This window comes from Eschrichtius robustus, chromosome 11 (genome assembly GCF_028021215.1).
Source record: "Eschrichtius robustus isolate mEscRob2 chromosome 11, mEscRob2.pri, whole genome shotgun sequence".
NCBI classification, from domain to species: domain Eukaryota; kingdom Metazoa; phylum Chordata; class Mammalia; order Artiodactyla; family Eschrichtiidae; genus Eschrichtius; species Eschrichtius robustus.
In genome coordinates, this window is record NC_090834.1 from 100,932,244 (window position 1) to 100,951,763 (window position 19,520).

Sequence of the window (19,520 nt, forward strand, 5' to 3'; positions counted from 1 at the left end):
GGTTAGGGCCAGCAAAGAATCCAAATATTCTTCAATTCCAAAGGACATTGCTCTATTACTAAATTTGTGACAGTCAGAGTAACTTGGGAATTAAAGGATATTATACTTAACCAACTTACACTCCTATACATCCGGGAAGGGTGTGGTAAAAGTAACCTGTGCACTGTTTGATTGGTTAATATCAAGATTATCACATGATTCTGAGTCTCAGAGACATGAACCCCTCCGGGTAAGAGGATGCAATTTTGGAATTTGAGCCGAACTGCATTATTTAACAGATTTATGTCCAGTGACTCTTCCACCAGCTCCAATGTATCTCCAGAGGTCTTCCTATTAAAGTGAAGAGACATTTGTTAAAAAAAAGTTTATGCTTTTCTTTCTGATTGTTGCATTGAAATGTATGGCAATAATTTCCAGATGAACTCTCCCAATTTGAAAATTTTGGATAAACAAATTCAGACCAATTTTGACATTCCAAACCACCACATTATATAGTCTACAAAACACAGCACTATATAAGATGCAAATCTTATTATATGATTCTCTGTTAAATGGAGGCATTTCCAAACTTCATAGTCCATTTTTTAAAAACAATATTCAAAGCAATTAAACTCCACTATAATGAAAATTCACACCACACACCCTCATTACTTATAGTGCAATGTGGCCTCTACATATGTTACTACAGAGTCAAACTATAGTGACCTTATAAATGTGGGTATTTCCCCTTCTATAGCTTCCTCCTCCTAGGATGCAGGGAAGACTCTTCTTGAGGCACAACTCTGCCATGTGGTAGCTTTGGAACCATAGAAAGCACTATTCTGGGAATGCCCTAACTTGCCATCACCTCATCTACCACACTACCCGAATCCATTCTCTAGATGATCTCCTTTGATATAACAGCTTTAAATGCCACTGAATGCCTACAATTCCTAAATCTGTATCTTATTCAGCCCAAACTCTCCACTGACCTCCTGACTACTGCCTCAACACTTCTACTTGTATATCTAACAAGGATCTCAAACTAAACCTGTCCAAAACAGAATTCCAGGACACAGCAAACCTGAAAGACAAAGAAACAAAAACACCTGCTTCACCTGCACTCTTTTCCAACTCATTAATGACATCTCTATAACTTCTAGTTGTTCAAGCCAAATATCTGGGGGTCACCCTTGAATCTCCTCTTTCTATATACCCTACATCTGATCTAATAGTAAATCCTAATAAAATCACTTTTAAAACATATCCACAGGGACCTCCCTGGTGGCACAGTGGTTAAGAATCTGCCTGCCAACGCAGGGGACATGGGTTCGAGCCCTGGTCTGGGAAGATCCCACATGCCGCGGAGCAACTAAGCCCGCATGCCTAGAGCCTGTGCTCTGCAACAAGAGAAACCACCGCAACGAGAAGCCCGCACACTGCAACGAAGAGTAGCCCCTGCTTGCTACAACCAGAGAAAGCCCGTGCGCAGCAACGAAGACCCAACGCAGCACCCCCCCCCCCAAAAAACATATCCACAATCAGAACATTTCTCACTGCCTCTAATAATACCAACCCCAGTCTAAGCCACCACCATTTTTTGTCTGGATTGTGGCGCCAACCTCTAACTGGTCTCCCTGCTCCCACCCTTTCCTACTACACTCTGTTCTCAACACACCAGCCAAGCAACCTTTTAAAAACACAACTTAGACCATGCCATTTCTTCACTTAAAAACCTCTGATCTCACTCAGAGTAAAAGTCAAAGCCTTAAAATAACCGACAAAACCTTAATCTGGCTCTTGGCTACCTTATTCCTCTATCCTTTGTTCACTCAGCTGCAGACTCCTAGCCCTTTGCCATTCTTTGAAAACAACACACAAGCTCCTGACTCAGGGTTTTTGCACTTTTTGTTCCTTTTCCTTGGAAGGCTCTACCTGAAATCTCATCCCTCAGATATCCTTACTTCCTCTGCTCAAGTGTCAAGTTATCACTGGGTCTTGCCAGACTACCTTGTGTGAAATATTAAAAATAATAATTCCCCTTCCCTCTTCCCTGTTCTCTCTTCCAACTATTACCTGACAAATTATATTTACTCGGTATTTTTGCTTATTGTTGCTCATCTGCTCACTCCACAAGAGCAGGGACTGCCTGTTTTTCTCCCTGCTATGTCCTCAGTCCCTAAACGTTGACTGGAACATATTAGGCACTCAAAAATATTTCTTTTTTTTTTTGGCCACGCTGAGCAGCTTGTGGGATCTTAGTTCCCTGACCAGGGATTGAACCTGGGCCCACGGCAGTGAAAGTGCCGAGTCCTAGCCACTGGACCGCCAGGGAACCCCCTCATAAATATTTCTTATATAAATGAGATATGCATCTTTAACACAGGTCTTCCTTCTGAGCATATAAATTTCAACGCCTACTTGACATTGCCAAAGAGCTACTACACAGATACTTCAATAGTACCTCTAAAAGAATTATTTACATCTCTCCAAAACCCATCTTCTGTATCTCGTTAGATGGCAACCCCTCCACCCAATACTTGGTTAGTCACACTAGAAAACAGGGACTTGTCCTTGCTCCCTCCTTTTCCCTTACCACCCCTCACCCCATATTTAATCTATCTCCAGGTCCAAATGAAGCTAACTTCTAAGTGTATCTTGAATCCATGTATTTCTCTTTTCCTAGCCACTCCCACAACTGAGTCACTAACATCTTACTCGGTCCATCATATAAGCAAGTTGTTCTTTTGTATTGTACCCATCCAACCCAAATCTACTTTCCACAAAGTAGACTGATTATTTTAAAATGTGATTTTGATCATTTTAGTAATCCGTTAAAACCCATCAATGATTGCTCAGTGTACTCAGGATAAAATCCAAAATCCTTAAAAAGGACCTGAGGGTCCTTCCTACCTCCCTAGTCTTAGTATCTCTCACATCATTTTCTATTTTGCCCATTTGCACCTAAGCCACACAGACCTTTAGTCAGTTCCTCAAACCTGTCAAGTTCTTTCCACCTCATGGATTTTGTGCACGGTGATCCCACTTGCTGAACTGCTCTCTCCCTCAACCCCTTGCCTAACTAACCTTTCATCTTTCAGATCTCAGTTTAAATGTGACTTGCTTTAGGGCTTCCCAGCACCACCAATAATATTTGGTACTCCCATTAGCCCCTCAAAGCCCCTATACTTTTCCTCCGAGGCAAGTATGAAAAATTTGTATTTATAAATGTGTTCATTAGCTATAAAATGTCTTCCCCCTTCTCAAAACTGCCCCATGAAAGGTGGGTCCACATCTATTCTTACACTGCTACATCTTGCATGATGAAAATGCTGACTGGTTTTGTTCCTCACTTCACCCCCAGCACACCTAGCAGTGCCTGACATATAAAGGCTCAAACATATTTGTAGAATGAAGGAAGCTGTAAAGCACTATAAAAACATAATGGTTTCATGTTTAAAACTGGTCTTTGGGGCTTTAACCCCTAAGCTACGTTTCTTCTGCTTTTAGTGCTGCCTGGGAGGGTACCTCTTCTAGAACTCTGGGTCTCCTTAATTTTCCACTGATTCACATATGAATAGAAAACAGTCTTTCTCTTTTCCTGTCGATAACCACTTCGGAGAATGAATGACACCTTGAGAACAGCCGCGAAAATGCAGCCGCCGAACAACCCGACCTTCCAGGGGGTTTGACAAACACAGCACTTACCAATGAATGAACCTGTTTCTGGTGACGGAGAACAACTTGCCACTTTCCACATAATAGAAGCCTCCCGCGCTCTCACCGTATTTCACGGCTCCGGCCACGGCATTTGCACTTCCTGCAAAATGAAAGGGGTCAGAGTGCACAGGTGGTTCTCTGGGAATGACACGCACTGAGGGTGCTGAGAAAGCAGAGGGTGACGGACTGAAAATCCATACAAAAAGAATGGGAAGAAAAGACGAAGAAGTAGGACACTAAAGAAGCTCTGATTCCGGGGCTATAGGCATGTGGGCTCAGAAGGATGAACGGGGGATCAGAGATTTAGGGATCCAGGGGAGAAGCCAGAGGCGAAGGATCGGGTCGCGCCCTACTGGGATTCTGCCGTACCAATGCAGCAAACTGTGAACTCCCGAAAGTGCCTCGGCCTTTCGCGCTCAGCTCCGCTGAGCTCCACGAAGCTCCGTTCCATGGCTCCCGCTGCCGCCATCTTCCCGCGCCACCGCGAGGCCCGACGGGACACCAGCAGGACGCGGCGGATGTCGTCACTTCCGGGGGCGGAGCGGGCGGAGATGCGCACCGGTGAAGAAGCCGGCAGAGGTCAAGCGCGGGTCCGACCGTGCGTTGTGAGGCTCCCACCGAGTTAGTTGGAGACAGGGTGGGCAGGGAGGAAGCCAGATGAGAAGCGGGTAGGGGAAGCCTGCAGACTCTACCTGCGGGAACCTTTGCGTGGCCTGCTAGGAAGCCCCAAGGTGCGGCGCCATTTTCCTAGCGGCCTCAGGGCAGGGGGCGGGGCCGGGTTTGTTTCCATTTAAAAAATGCCGGCCCGGGCAGCGGCGCCCAGTCTCCCGCGAGGGTCGAGGTCCGGGGAGGCCCAGCAGATGGGCGCCCTCTGCTGGATTCCTAGCTTGCGGTCACCTCTCCCTGCGTCGCTGTGTCAGTCAGTGAATCTCCACCCTGTCTCCTTTTCTTCACTCTTCAGCGACCGTAGGGATAGTGGGGAGAGGGAGTGAAGGGCAGAGGGACCTTTTGTGTTGGAATTTTTTCAAGAGACTGTATTCGTGTTTTTTTAAATAGATCTTTATTGGAGTATAATTGCTTCACAATACTGTGTTTCTGTTGTACACCAAAGTGAATCAGCCATGTGCATACATGTGTCCCCATATCCCCTGCCTCTTACGCCTCCTTTCCCTCCCACCCTCCCTATCCCACCCCTTTAGGTGGTCACAAAGCACCAAGCTGATCTCCCTGTGCTATGCTGCTGCTTCCCACTAGCCATCTGTTTTACATGTGGTAGTGTATATATGTTGATGCTACTCTCACTTTGCCCCAGCTTCCCCCTCACACCTGGTGTCCTCAAGTCCATTCTCTATGTCTACATCTTTAGTCCTGCCCTGAAACTAGGTTCACTTTTTTTTTTAGATTCCATATATGTGCGTTAGCATACAGTATTTGTTTTTCTCTTTCTGACTTACTTCACTCTGTATGACAGACTCTAGGTCCATCCACCTCACTACAAATAAGTCAATTTCGTTTCTTTTTATGGCTGAGTAATATTCCATTGTATATATGTGCCACATATTCTTTATCCATTCATCTGTTGATGGACACTTAGGTTGCTTCCATGTCCTGGCTATTGTAAGTAGTGCTGCAATGAACATTGTGGTACATTACTTTTTTTGAATTATGGTTTTCTCAGGGTATATGCCCAGTAGTGGGATTGCTGGGTCATGTGGTAGTTCTATTTTTAGTTTTTTAAGGAAACTCCATACTGATTTTTTTTTTAAATTTATTTTTGGCTGCGTTGCATCTTTGTTGCTGTGCGTGGGCTTTCTCTAGTTGCGGCGAGCAGGGTCTACTCTTTGTTGCGGTGCGCACGCTTCTCATTGCGGTGGCTTTCTTGTTGCGGAGCATGGGCTCTAGGTGCGCGGGCTTCAGTAGTTGCAGCACGCAGGCTCTAGAGCGCAGGCTCAGTAGTTGTGGCGCATGGGCTTAGTTGCTCTGCGGCATGTGGGATCTTCCCGGAACAGGGCTCGAACCCGTGTCCCCTGCATTGGCAGGCGGATTCTTAACCACTGCGCCAAGCAGGGAAGTTCCTTCCATACTGTTTTCCATAGTGGTTGTATCAATTTACATTCCCACCAACAGTGCAAGAGGGTTCCCTTTTCACCACACCCTTTCCAGCATTTATTGTTTCTAGATTTTTTGATAATGGCCAGTCTGACTGGTGTGAGGTGAAACCTCATTGTAGTTTTGATTTGCATTTCTCTAATAATTAGTGATGTTGAGCATCTTTTCATGTGCCTCTTGGCCATCTGTATGTCTTCCTTGGTGAAATGTCTGTTTAGGTCTTCTGCCCATTTTTTAATTTGACTGTTTTTTTTGATATTGAGCTCCATGAGCTGTTTGTGTATTTTGGAGATTAATCCTTTGTCAGTTGCTTCATTTGCAAACGTTTTCTCCCATTCTGAGGGTTGTCTTTTGGTCTTGTTTATGGTTTCCTTTGCTGTGCGAAAGCTTTTAAGTTTTTTTTTTTTTTTTTGGGATTTGATTTTTTATCTTATTTTTTAAAAAAGAGTTGAAAATAATAAAAAGTGAAACATTATTTTCATACAAGCTGACCCAGGGTAATCAGTCACCCTGATTACAGCAGGCCTTTCTGGCTACATAGGGTTGTTGCCTTAGACAACAGAAGTTGTCTACAGCTTTTGGATCAGCATGGCAGAAGCACCTCCTCCTCCATTGCAAATACTGGCAAGACCATATTCTCCTTGCTTCAAGGCATGAGCCAAATGGACGACAATACTGGCTCCAGACGTCCCAATCGGATGTCCAAGAGAAACAGCTCCTCCATTGACATTCACTTTTTGGGGATCAATCTCTAGCATTTTAATGTTTGCTAGTACGACCACACTAATGGCTTCATTTATTTCCCACATTGTAATATCTTCTTTTTTCAATCCTGCATCTTTAAGAACCTTAGGTACAGCATATGCAGGTGCAACTGGAAAATCAATAGGTTCTACAGCAGCATCAGCAAATGCTGCTATTCTTGCCAGTGGTTTAACACTGAGCCTCTTGGCTGCATCTGCAGTCATCAGAACCACAGCAGCTGCTCCATCATTCAGTGTGCTGGCATTGGCAGCTGTTACTGTACCATTTTCTTTTTGGAAAACCGTCTTCAGCTTTGGAACTCTGCTGAAATCAACACGTTTATATTCTTCATCTTCTTTCACCACTACATCTGGTTTACCTTTTACTGTAATTGTGACAGGAACAACTTCATTTCCAAATTTTCCAGCTTCCCATGCTGCTTTACTTCTGGTATAGGAGTTAATAGCGTAAGTATCCTGTTCATCTCGTGCAATATTCAGCTTCTTTGCAGTATTTTCAGCACAGTTGCCCATACGAATTTTATTGTAGACATCAGTTAGCCCATCTTTTACAATCAAATCTTCAAGCTTTATACCACCATATGGTGTTGCTCCTCTGTTCATTACGTAGGGAACATTGGACATGCTCTCCATCCCACCTGCCACCATCACATCCTGATGTCCACACATAAGATTCTGAGAGGCCATCATGATGGCTTTCATTCCTGAGGCACAAACTTTGTTTACAGTGGTACATGGAGTAGAAATAGGTAAGCCTGCACCCAGTACTGCTTGCCTTGTAGGGGCTTGTCCTTCACCTCCTTGTAGAACATTACCCATGTATGCTTCTTTCACTTCTTCTTTTGGAATCCCTGCCTTTTCAGTGGCTTCCTGAATTGCAATGGAACCAAGTTTAGTGGCTGGCAGAGAGGAAAGGCTGCCTAGAAAGGATCCAATGGGTGTTCTTGCAGCACTTACTATGACCACTTCATTCAAAGTGGGTTTTGATACATAACTTCGTTCCACATATCTTATTTCCTGCATCCGCCTCCGAAGCAGGGGGCTGCGCCCGTGGGCGCCAACGTGCAGAAGTGCCGCCAGCACAGCCATGGTGGCCGAGCGCGGAGTGGACAGTTACCAGCGGAGAGCAGCTTTTAAGTTTAATTAGGTCCAACTTGTTTATTTTTGTTTTTATTACCATTACTCTAGGAGGTGGGTCAAAAAAGATCTTGCTGTGGTTTATGTCTAAGATGTTTTTCCATGTTTTCCTCTAAGAGTTTTATAGTGTCTGACCTTACATTTAGGTCTTTAATCCATTTGAGTTTATTTTTGTGTATGGTGTTAGGGAGTGTTCTAATTTCATTCTTTTACATGTAGCTGTCTAGTTTTCCCATCACCACTTATTGAAGAGGCTGTCTTTTCTCCATTGTATATTCTTGCCTCCTTTGTCAAGGATAAGGTGACCATATGTGCGCGGCTTTATCTCTGGGCTTTCTGTCCTGTTCCATTGATCACTATTTCGGTGTTTGTGCCAGTACCATACTGTCTTGATTACTGTAGCTTTGTAGTATAGTCTGAAGTCAGGGAGCCTGATTCCTCCAGCTCTGTTTTTCTTTCTCAAGATTGCTTTGACTATTTGGGGTCTTTCATGTTTCCTTATGAATTGTAAAATTTTTTGTTCTAATTCTGTGAAGAATGCCATTGGTAGTTTGATAGGGATTGTATTGAATCTGTAGATTGCTTTGGGTAGTATAGTCATTTTCACAATATTGATTCTTCCAGTCCAAGAACATGGTATATTTTTCCATCTGTTTATGTTATCTTTGATTTCTTTCATCAGTGTTTTATAGTTTTCTGAGTACAAGTCTTTTTTGTCCTTAGGCAGGTTTATTCCCGGGTATTTTATTCTTTCTGTTGCAGTGGTAAATGGGAGTGTTTCCTTAATTTCTCTTTCTGATCTTTCGTTATTAGTGTATAGGAATGCAAGAGATTTCTGTGCATTAATTTTGTATCCTGCAACTGTACCAAATTCATTGGTTAGTTCTAGTAGTTTTCTTTTGTTTTTTTTAAATTTATTTAATTTATTTATTTTTGGCTGCGTTGGGTCTTCACTGCGGTGCACGGGCTTCTCACTGAGGTGGCTTCTCACTTAGGTGGCTTCTCTTGTTGCGGAGCACAGGCTCTAGGCACGCGGGCTTCAGTAGTTGTGGCGCACAGGCTTAGTTGCTCCGTGGCATGTGGGATCCCCCCGGACCAGGGCTTGAACCCGTGTCCCCTGCATTGGCAGGCGGATTCCCAACCACTGAGCCACCAGGGAAGCCCTCTAGTAGTTTTCTGGTGGCATCTTTACGATTTTCTATGTATAATATCATGTCATCTGCAAACAGTGACAGCTTTACTTCTTCTTTTCTAATTTGTATTCCTTTTATTTCCTTTTCTTCTCTGATTGCCGTGGCTCAGACTTCCAAAACTATGTTGAATGAGAGTGGCAAGAGTGGACATCCTTGTCTTGTTCCTGATCTTAGTGGAAATGCTTTCAGTTTTTCACCATTGAGTATGATGCTTCCTGTGGATTTGTCATATATGGCCTTTATTATGTTGAGGTAGGTTCCTTCTCTGCCCATTTTCTGGGGGAGTTTTTATCATAAATGGGTGTTGAATTTTGTCAAAAGCGTTTTCTGCATCTACTGATTCATGTATTCTTTTTTTTTTTTTTTTTTTTAAAGACAATTCACTGTACACATTTTATTTACAGTTTTGTACACTGTCTTAATATGAATGGGACCGCTTTTCTACTTGAGCCATTTTTTAACCAAAGCAAAATAACCTAAGTATAACAAAGTGTTAAAATACAGCATAAAGATACAAAAACAGACATAGTAATTCTAATTAGGAATGTAATTATGATGTTACATTTTTTATAATCCACAATTATGTTTAGGAAATCACACAAACATAGATCACTGATTTGAATGAAATGCATAAATTTGTAGCAAAGCTTTGTAGTTACAAAAAAACAAAAAAATTACCAAAGAATGCACAAAATTAATGTTTATTCCACCTTTGTGTCATATTCCTGGATCCTTCACCAATGTTACATGAGGAGAAAAACAAAAGCAAAACAAATGAAAAACTGAAATCAGAATCACTAATGTTATCAAGTAGGGAAACAAATAAATTAAAATCTAGCAGCCATCAGCAAGAGTACAGCACAGACAATGCTGTAAAAAGAAACAAGGAAAATTGTTAGAAAACTGTATGCATCATACTCTTTCAAACCAGCAAAATAAGCTCCTGCATACAATGGAACATAAACAGAATCGTTCTCTTATAAGGTATAGAAATGCAAATTCTTTTCTTTGATATTGTAGATGGGTCAAATGTGTGTGTAATCGTTAATTCTTTCAAGCTATTACAGAGTGGGCCAGGAACACATTTATGGATTCTGGGGACGATGTGTACTGTAATTCCTTGATTGGGATAGTGGACACTCTAGCCAAAATTAAAAAAAAAAAAAAAAATGAACACAGAAGTACAAGACAAAGGCGAATGAGACTTCTCTTATATCTTAGCAACATTTAGATGGAAATCAAATTTAAATGCAGTCCACTCTGCTTTTGAAGAGGCTTTGGTTCAGCTCCCAAATCTCGATTGCTTGACGCAGTCTCCTATGAGAATACTCAGAAGGTGTCTTCTTAAACAACAAACCTATTTTTAGTGGTGGAGCCGCTCTTAGTAGCTGTGTCTGCATGGGACTGATAACCAATCACTATCTTTGGAGGAAGTCCTAACCTTTACTTGTATACCCTCCCTATATGTGTAACAGCTTCTCTGTTTTCACATTCAGTAGTCCATATTGCTATTTTATCACCTTTAGCTCTAACATTAACCACAGCTCCACATACATCATCACTGTAGTCATCAAAAGATTCTCCAATAAGGCACATCAGTGTCTCCAGCCAAAAGCGATCGAGGTCACTTCGTCTCTGCTGTTTGTTCAATGTAATTAGCCATCGTCCTCCTCGTTTGTTTTTCTCATCTTCCCACATAGGCTCAATACCATCCTTAAAAAGTGAGTAGTCACAGCCAGGCATTAAATTACTAGACAACTGGATATGGTTGTACAGAGCCCAAAAGTCTTCAACAGTATCAAACTTAGAGATCAGCCGAAGGTTTGCTTGCCAAGTTTTGCTTTTATCATTTTTAAAAAACCAGAGTGCCCATCTGTTCTGTAAAGGATGTGTAATGTAGTGTTCTGGGTTAGCAACCTCCTGATTAGATTCTGTTTTCTCTTCTTCTGTAGGTGGGGGATTAGGAGTAGGGGTGGTTTCCGGTTCCACAGTCGCCATCTTAGATCGATCTCCATGTATTCTTGTATAATGAATCATAATGTATTCAATTAAACATTGATGCTGCTACCTGCTGGCATTACCTAAATGCTGCTCACATGCATATGTGAAAGGCATTTGCCTTTTCTTCTATTTGTGATCTGGATGTTTGGAAGATATTGCGGCTTTACCCGTATTTAGGGCAGAGTAGATGATCGATTTGGGGAGAAAATGGTAATTTTCCGGGGGAAAGGTGTTTTTTTCCTTAGTAGTCAACATTTGTTAAGCACTTCTGTTATTATTTCTTGTTATTACCGGTGACCACAACCCTTCACTGCCATTCTCTGTTTCACTCCTGTATTCTGACTGCTCTCCACTGTTTTTCCAGCTCACTCCTTCTAGGACACCAACTCTCGCAATGCAATCCCTCCATTCCACCTACAGTCCACGGTTCCTATCACCTTTTCACTGTCTCTCACTTCTTGCTCTTCAAGCCTATTTGCAAGAGGACTGAAAAGAGTCTTGGGAAACAATTTTGCTTTAGGGGAGAAGGAACCTGTTACAGTCTGATGCCATAGGACTTAGCTGTAGTGGAGGGATCATTCTGAGTACAGTATGGTTTATCTTCTTCCCCACTCCCACTGGACTTAACTCTGAGGCCTGTGGAGGCAGAATGAGGGACTATAATGAAAAAGAGACCAAGTTCATTACAAATTCTGTGAAGCATTGAGGGCCCCCAAGTGCTGCACTGAAACGGCTCTCACGGAGTGTGCACGGAAAGGAGAGAGCCAGCGTTCCCTTCCCTTCCCCGTGCAAATGACCCCAGAGCAGTTTTGCCCATTCAAAGGCTGCAGCACATTGGAGGGGCCCACGAAAAAAGTGGTTGGTAAATTGATGGGGCATCTTTGTTTCCCAGGAGTCCAGGGATTACAGTTTTTGACAGTTAGCTGTCTCATTCCTCCTCTTAATTTCAACATCCATCAGAGCTCTCAGAACTTAAAAGTTCCTAATAAGTGTTTGAAAGAGTGACTAAAGATGCATAAATGCGCATATACATTCTTAGAACACTCAATTACCCTTTGAACTATTAATATACTAGCACGGTATGGTTGTAACATAAGTGGAATTATATTGCCATCTAGTGGTTAGGGGGTGACTTCATTTAGAAACATAATGCAGAATGTTACCAAGATTATTGTTTGTGCAGCAAGTTTTATTTACAGATACTTTCATAGGAAAAATATTTTTATTGCTTGACACTGTTGTCTTGGTTTGCCTTGAGAGTGTCTCGGTTTGCTAGATCACCACTAAGTATAAGTGAAGGGTATTGTAAATTGAACTTTAAAGCAGATTTTCCTAAACTAACTGAATAGCTGTTCCTTAAAAGAAGAAATCAGTGGTTGAAATAAGCATGGGAAATGATGATAAATGAAATTCAACATATTTCTTTACTGCAGAACTTTTCAGAGACATTAATATGATAGCGTGCTTTGTAAAGCTCCAGTTGGGCCTTATGTGTGATGTGTTTCCCAGACTCTATGCTCTTTTCAAGGAACAACTCATTGGACCATTGTTCTATGGGAAAAAATTGGGGAGACATTGCTTTATTGTCATTTTCCCCGTATGTTAAAAATACCCAGATTTTTCATTTTGTTTTGGCGAGTATGGGGATTTCGTGTTTGTACAGAAGCATGTTTGGGTTTACTAAGGTATGGGAAAATTCACTAAGATTAATTTACTACATTTTATTAATAAAAGATTCTACAATTGAAAAAAAAACGATTACTGCGTAGTGTTTTCCTGACTACAAAGCGTTCTTTGACCTTCACGTCCATGTTCTAGACATGGTGAATTCAAGGAGTATTGTAAGAAGTCATATTCATGCCTTACATTTATAAGGATCTTAGTTAATTTTTAGGTAATAATTTCTTTAATTGAAATTAGCATTATTTCACATTGAATATTTTTTACGAAATCTACTTGGGTTCTAGGAATGTGGTTTCCTGCTGTTTGGACAGTTACTTTCAATAATAGCTGTTAGTGATAGCAGAAATGACTTGGGATATAACCACAATGCAAATGACTTGAGATTTTCTATTTCTGTTCTTTTTTTTTTTTTTTTTTTTAATTGCCATTCACCTATGTGTTGCTGTGTTAATCATAGCGATTAAATCCAAATTCCTGGCAGGAGCTTCATTTATTCTTCATTTATTCTTGCAGTCTTGATTGCACGCCTACCACGTGCTAGTCACTGGGGTTAGAAAGATCCCTCAGGATATAGGCTCTGTACAGTCAGGGGTCTTATCTGCCTCGTTTTCTGTTGTATCACTGGTGCCTAGCATTGTGACCAGCACTTCCTCAGTGCTCATGAGGTAGTATTTGTGGACAGAATAAAACTTTCACACTCTCTGCTTTTGGGACTCTGCCAGTTTAACAGAGAGACAAAGGAGAAATACAGATAACAGTAAAATATGGTAATTAATATAAAAGAGATATGTACCAAAAGGAGAAAGAGCATTCCAGGCAAAAAGTCTTAGAAGCATGGAGAGAACTGGGGTGAGGAGTGGTTTTGAGAAGGCTGGGGACCTTTTGCGAGAGCTTTCCCTTTCTTACTGAAGAGTTTAGATTTACTTAAATGTCTTTCCTTACAACTCAGTGCTTAAAGTACTCTATTAGACATTCTTGTTGTAGATTTGCTATAAGAATTTTATTGGATCTCAAACCAAACTTTGTAAATAGTTAAAAAAAATTTTTTGAAAGGTTGATCCGACCCCAGTATAGAGAACCTTAATATGCGTGGGCCTTGTTGAAACAGAGAAGACATCACTGTAGGGTTGGTAACTCATGCGGAAGCCAGGATGACATTGTAGGTTCTTAATAATTGCCCCAACATTCTGTCTAGAATTTTGAAATTCTCCCCAGGAAACCCCCAGAGCAGAGCCCATCAGGAGAAGTTTCTTTAAAAAGCAAAATTGTGGAATAAGCAAAGTGTGTCGGTGACATTTCACTTCCCTTTTCATGATTCTTTCTACCGGCTTAGAAAACCACCATGACTTCAGAAAGCAGGGTCCTCTGATGGCCCCTGAAAGCCCAGGGTTCCCACCCAGACCTGATTTTCCTGTGCTTTGGACTCATCCGTGGGGACCATATGCCTTGGATTTTTTTCACCTTTCCTATAATATTTCCCATAAATTTCAATATGTTGTGATTCATTACATGCTTACGTAAATGTTATTTTTATATCTTTGTAAGAGCTTGCATGTACTTAATTCACAAAATCAGAAAAGAAAGTCCTTGCTTGAACCATATATCCTGAATTTTGCTTCTATATGTGCTATACCTATTGAAACCAGCACTGGAAATGATCTGAGATGAATTCACGCTGAGATGCCAGTGATAGAAAAGCTTAATAAATTGCCCTTCCCAGAGGTATGGGTACAGCAACACACATTCCCTTAACCCACAGAGCATTGTCACTCTTTCCTCCCTTGCTCATCTTGCTAATCAGTTGTGGGAGTCCTTTCCTACCTCAATATCCTTTCAACACAGTGATTCAGACAGCTGCTATCAGTTGACTGGAATTAACATGTGATAAGTAATCAATTTACCATCTAATTCAAAGAAGTGGAACTCTAATGGTGGAATTGGAGGTATCAGCAAGGAACCAGACATGTAGGCGGGCTTAACAGGGACAGTTAAGTCATCTCAATAAAATATAATTAATATTGAGCTTAAAGACCAAGATCAAAGCTGATCCAGTGAACAGTTTTACTTGCATGTACACAAAACCCAGAGCTGCTTTTTCATGTAAAAGTACACAATACAATTAAGAATCTAGCGATTCTGGTTTTTACGTATAGAGTCTCATTTGAATCTAGATTCTTGCGACGTCGCACCCACTTCAAATGCTCCATTCTCATTCTGTCCTTTCTTAAAACCTCAGGGCTGTCACTTCTTTCGTCATGGGTAATGTCTGTGCATCTTCCTCAGCAAAACAGTGATGGCAGTTAATAACAATTGGGAGATTTTGCCATCTGTTTACTTCTTTTCTCCTTTCATCTCCTCCTGTGAGTTCTCTAACTCTTTCTCCTGTTCTATTCCTTCAAAGAGTAAAAAGCTTCAAAGCATAAAAATAGAGTTTTAAGAAGTATTACCCCTTCCTCATTTTGTCTGCCAAGTTTCAATTTGGTGCAGGTGCCGACAGATGTTTATAGGCAAATAGGTCATTTCCATATCGCAAAGCAAGGCTGCTCACTGACCTGAGCAAGTGTTAGGACTTTGATTAGAGGCTCCAGTTTGAGGTCAGAGGCCAATGCTTTTCTAAATCCCAGACTTCAGTTTTGTTTTAGCTTGCTTTTGTCATCGCCCAAATCCTGCAAAAATGTCTGGAAATTAAATAAGAATGTACGACTACAATCTTGGGCCTGGCAGAGCTTCTATAGGCAACCACAGGTCCGCACCCAGTGATTGTTTATACCCCTCTTGCATCCTCTAGGATCCTGCTTACGCATCAGTTTCTGTTGAGTAACGGTGTGCAGAGCCAAGTCAGGAACAGTAATGTTCCTTGTCTGCCTTCTTGGGCTGGTCCTGACGCTGGCCCCTGACAATGCCAGGCTCGGGAACTATTTGTTTCTGAACTCCAGCCAAGAAGTCTAACAATTCTCTCCCTTCCTTTCCATCGCCCTCTTCTTCCTTACCAATGCCAAGTCTGGGATTTTTCCTTGTCTAGAGACTATACAGGCAAGGAAATGAACTTTCTTGGGATATGACAGACCACTTAACAGAAAATGTGCCCTTTGTTCTCATTCAACTGCCTTTTCCTTAAATGACATCTCTAAGGCTTCTGCAGATATATCCGCGTTTAGCTACTTAATTTCTACAAGGTCCCTGTCAGAGGCTAAGAAGTAGGTGTTGGAATTCTAATTTTTCTGATAGGGAAGCAATAGCTCAGAAAGGAAAACTGATATACCCAAGAATTTAGTCAAGCAGTTCTATTAGTTGTGTCTGAATCCATTCTTTAAATTTATTTAAAAATCCTTTTAGCTGCTAGCAACCACGTCCAAGACAAAGGAAGCAAACACTTAACGTTTACTTACAGAAAATAGACACAGGTCTGAGTGTTGATTGCTAATTCCACCATGAGTCAGAAAATTTTATTTCATTTAGACACACCCAGGGACAGCCTAGCACAGATTAGAGTCCGCAGGGATATGGGTTCTACTTCCCACTGTTGTTTTTTTTTCTCTCATTTTTTGGCTGCACTGTGCAGCATGTGGGATCTTAGTTCTCCAACCAGGGATGGAATCCACACCCCCTGCATTGGAAGGGCGGAGTCTTAACCACTGGACCACCAGGGAAGTCCCTCTACTTCCCACTGTTAACTAGCCACTTGACCTTGGGCAAGTCACTTCAGTCCTCTGGGCTTCAGTTTACTCATCTGTAAAACAGGGCAGTTGGGTTTCATGATCCCTTTAGTTTTCTTCCAGCTTCAGAAGTCTGCACGTAGGAAAAAGCTGAAATAAAGACATAAGGCTAAAACATGTTCAAGAAGTCAGCAAAACATCTACATATAAAAAGAATAATTTTAAAAGAATAATCTCAGGTAAATGAAAATATCTATACATTTTGACTTGGCAATTTCACTTTGAGGGCTTTATCCTAAGGAAACAATCAGAGATGTGCTTCAAGATACAAGAATGACTGTCACAAAGTTCTTTTTTTTTTTTTTTTTTTAAATAAACTTTTAATTTCAGGATAGTTTCAGACTTACAGAGACGTTCCAAAGATGATAGTGCAAAGAGTTCCCATATACTCCATCTACCCTCCCTCCCCATTTCCTTTACTATTAACAACTTATATTAGTAGGATACGTTTATCATAACTAATGAACTGGTATTGATACATTATTATTAACTAAAATCCATACTTCAATCATATTTCCCTACTTTTACCTAATGTCTTTTTTCTGTTCCAGGATTCTATCCAGAACACCACATTACATTTAGTTGTCATGTCTCCCTAGGTTCTTTAAGCTGGTGAGAGATTCTCAGATTTTCCTTATTTCTGATGACCTTGATAGTTTTGAGGAGCACTGGTCAGGTGTTTTGTGGAATGTCTCTTGATTTGGGTTGGTTTGATTTTTAAAAAAATCATGAATAGACTGATGTTATTGGTTCCTGGGAGGAAGACCACAGAGTTAAGGTGCCATTCTTGTTACATCATATCAGGGATACCAGCTGTCTACATAATGTCCACCAATGATGTTAATCACATAGCGGAGATAGTGTTTGCCAGGTTTCATCATGCTATTTTTTTTTTTCTTTCGGCCACCCCTCGCGGCTTGCGGGATCTTAGTTCTCCGACCAGGGATTGAACCCGGGCCCTCGGCAGTGAAAGCACGGAATCCTAACCACTGGACTGCCAGGGAATTCCCTCACCATGCTATTTTTTAACAATAAAACTTTTCAAGCTAGATGTCAATAATAGGACTGTAGACTTCATGAGGGCAGGGACTTTGCCTGTTTCACTCACCACAATGCACCTAGTGCCAAGAACAGTTCTGACACATAGTAGGTGTTCAATGAATTGAATTTGTTGAATGAAAAAGAGATCAATTTATATAAATTAATGTATGCAATATGATAGAATACTAGCAGTCGTCATAAATATTTGGTGATATGGAAAAATGCTAATGATAAATTCAGTGCACAAAACATATTAAAAAACATTTTCTATACATCCTATTTTCTATAAAGTGTGTGTGTGTGCACGTGTGTGTGCATGTGTAGGAAAAAGACTAGAAGGCTATCGTCAAAATTTTAACGGGTCATTGGTTATTGCTGGGTGGAAGGACGGGGGATTTAAATTTTCTTCCTTGTTCAATATTTTCAAAACTTTTAACAATAAAAATGAATTACTTTGGAAATCAGAAAGAAAAATACAATAAATATGGAGAGAAGTTTTAACCTTCAAAAAGATTCTGGAGCAAGGAAAACAGATGTTCCAATACAATGCCCAGCAACCACATTATTTAGCCATGTATTAGTATCTCTGAAGGAACTGAAATCAGTGGTGCAGTGCATAGAGGGTGTTGTCCTCAAAATTCTGCAGTTTCTAGGAAACAGGGTACACTAGGCACCATCTGTTTCTGATTTAGGGCATTAGAGTTGCAAGATCATGAGCTGTATCTTTGTTACTCTCATAACAAATTGTTTAAAGTTAAAAAAAAAAAGAGTAAAGAGCAAAACCAAATGCACAGGATGCCAGAGTGAATGGCATTATTGTATCGTTCACTTTCTCCCCCCTGGGGCTTTGCATTTTAAAAACACATGTTGTGGTTTTTCTATGATTATCTTCCCACTTCCTGTGTTGTATCTGCCTTACTGTAAATATCCTTTTGTATAGTCATGCTTTTCTTGTATCTTGCATGTGTGTCTTTCTCCATATTCACTAACTTTCTCCAAACTTCCACTGTATATTTTTTCTAATTTGTTTGAGTCCAATGGTATTTTTATTCTCTAACAAGATTTTTAGGACCCTGGTTTCAAATCCTAGTCCCATCTTTTCTTAGCTGTGTGATTTGGGGAAAGTCGCTTAACCTCTCTGAGTTTCCCCCCTTGGATACTGGAGGACAATATTATATACCCACTGGGAGTGTTGCAAGGTTTGGATGAGATTTAATGTAAATATGTAGAGGATCTATCCTAGTGCTAGTGGCAAACAGGGCACTTAACCGTTCGTTATCTATTACTTCCTTTTCCCCTTCCATGAACGCTCTGTACTGTGTCTCTCGCCATCTTTCTAAAATGCCAACACATACTAAAGGATCAAGTTCAAACTTAGGCTTTCAGGGTCCTCTTCAAATGAGGCCCAACCCATCTCACTGGTCTCACTGTCTTCCAGGCACATTCTATATACACATTACACTCCAGGCACACCGAATCACTTAGGCTGTTGCCTAAGTACACGTTACTCTGTCTTTTCTGCATGCCTTTTCGCATGCTGTTTTCTGTGCCTGGAAGTCTTTTGTGCTCCTACCTGACAAATTTCTGTGTGAAGCCTCTCTGACAACTTGAGGCCCCTATGCTCCCTTCCGACCACAGTAATTTGTTCAGACTTTTATTAATGCAATTCCTTATTTAAGTGTCGTATCAGTCACTCATTTACTTAACAAAGAGTTATCCAGCCCCTACTATGTGCCGCGGGCACTGAGAATGCAACCTCTAGTTAAATTATAGATTCCATAATGACAGGAGTCTTGTCTTATTTCTCCCTCCCCAGTGCTTAGCACAGGAGAAAAGCAAACAATGTTTGTTTCTTCAACATTGAATAAAATTAGAACATTTCGTTTTCAATCATCAAATTGAAAATCATAATGCTACCAAGTACTTCCTCGTTTGCCTTTTAAAGGCAAAGATAAAAGACACATATTTTCTTTTACATGTAACATATTGTTATGCTTATTAACAATTCCAGGGGGCTCAGAAATATTCCTTTGCTTTGAATGTTCTCCATCTGGAAGGGTTTAGCTAATTAAACCAAAGACTGCAGATGAGTTGGCTCCGTTTATCTTCAAGGGATGAAATCTTGTTCTCTCCAGAGACTCCTCAGACAAATATCAAGGGTCAATGTTATTTTTAGT

General features: G+C 41.0%; 2 protein-coding genes and 1 pseudogene across 2 annotated transcripts in view; all 3 read right to left on the reverse strand.

Moving 5' to 3' along the window:
• NUP160 (nucleoporin 160) overlaps positions 1-4,191 on the reverse strand; it is a 59,317-nt gene extending 55,126 nt beyond the window's left edge. Inside the window, exons 1-3 of the mRNA XM_068555372.1 lie at positions 4,069-4,191; positions 3,688-3,799; positions 120-330 (exon numbers count right to left, since the gene is read on the reverse strand). Coding sequence (XP_068411473.1) covers positions 120-330; positions 3,688-3,799; positions 4,069-4,168 — 423 coding nt within the window. The 5' untranslated portion in view covers positions 4,169-4,191. The remainder of the gene's footprint in view (positions 1-119; positions 331-3,687; positions 3,800-4,068) is intronic.
• Positions 4,192-6,266: 2,075 nt separating this feature from the next.
• LOC137772372 (acetyl-CoA acetyltransferase, mitochondrial pseudogene) lies at positions 6,267-7,677 on the reverse strand (annotated as a pseudogene).
• A 2,412-nt stretch (positions 7,678-10,089) lies between these two features.
• Positions 10,090-10,907, reverse strand: LOC137771553 (eukaryotic translation initiation factor 4E). The gene has a single exon (XM_068555049.1). It carries the CDS (start codon positions 10,898-10,900, stop codon positions 10,346-10,348), a length of 555 nt encoding a protein of 184 aa, XP_068411150.1. The 5' UTR covers positions 10,901-10,907; the 3' UTR covers positions 10,090-10,345.
• Positions 10,908-19,520: the final 8,613 nt, after the last annotated feature.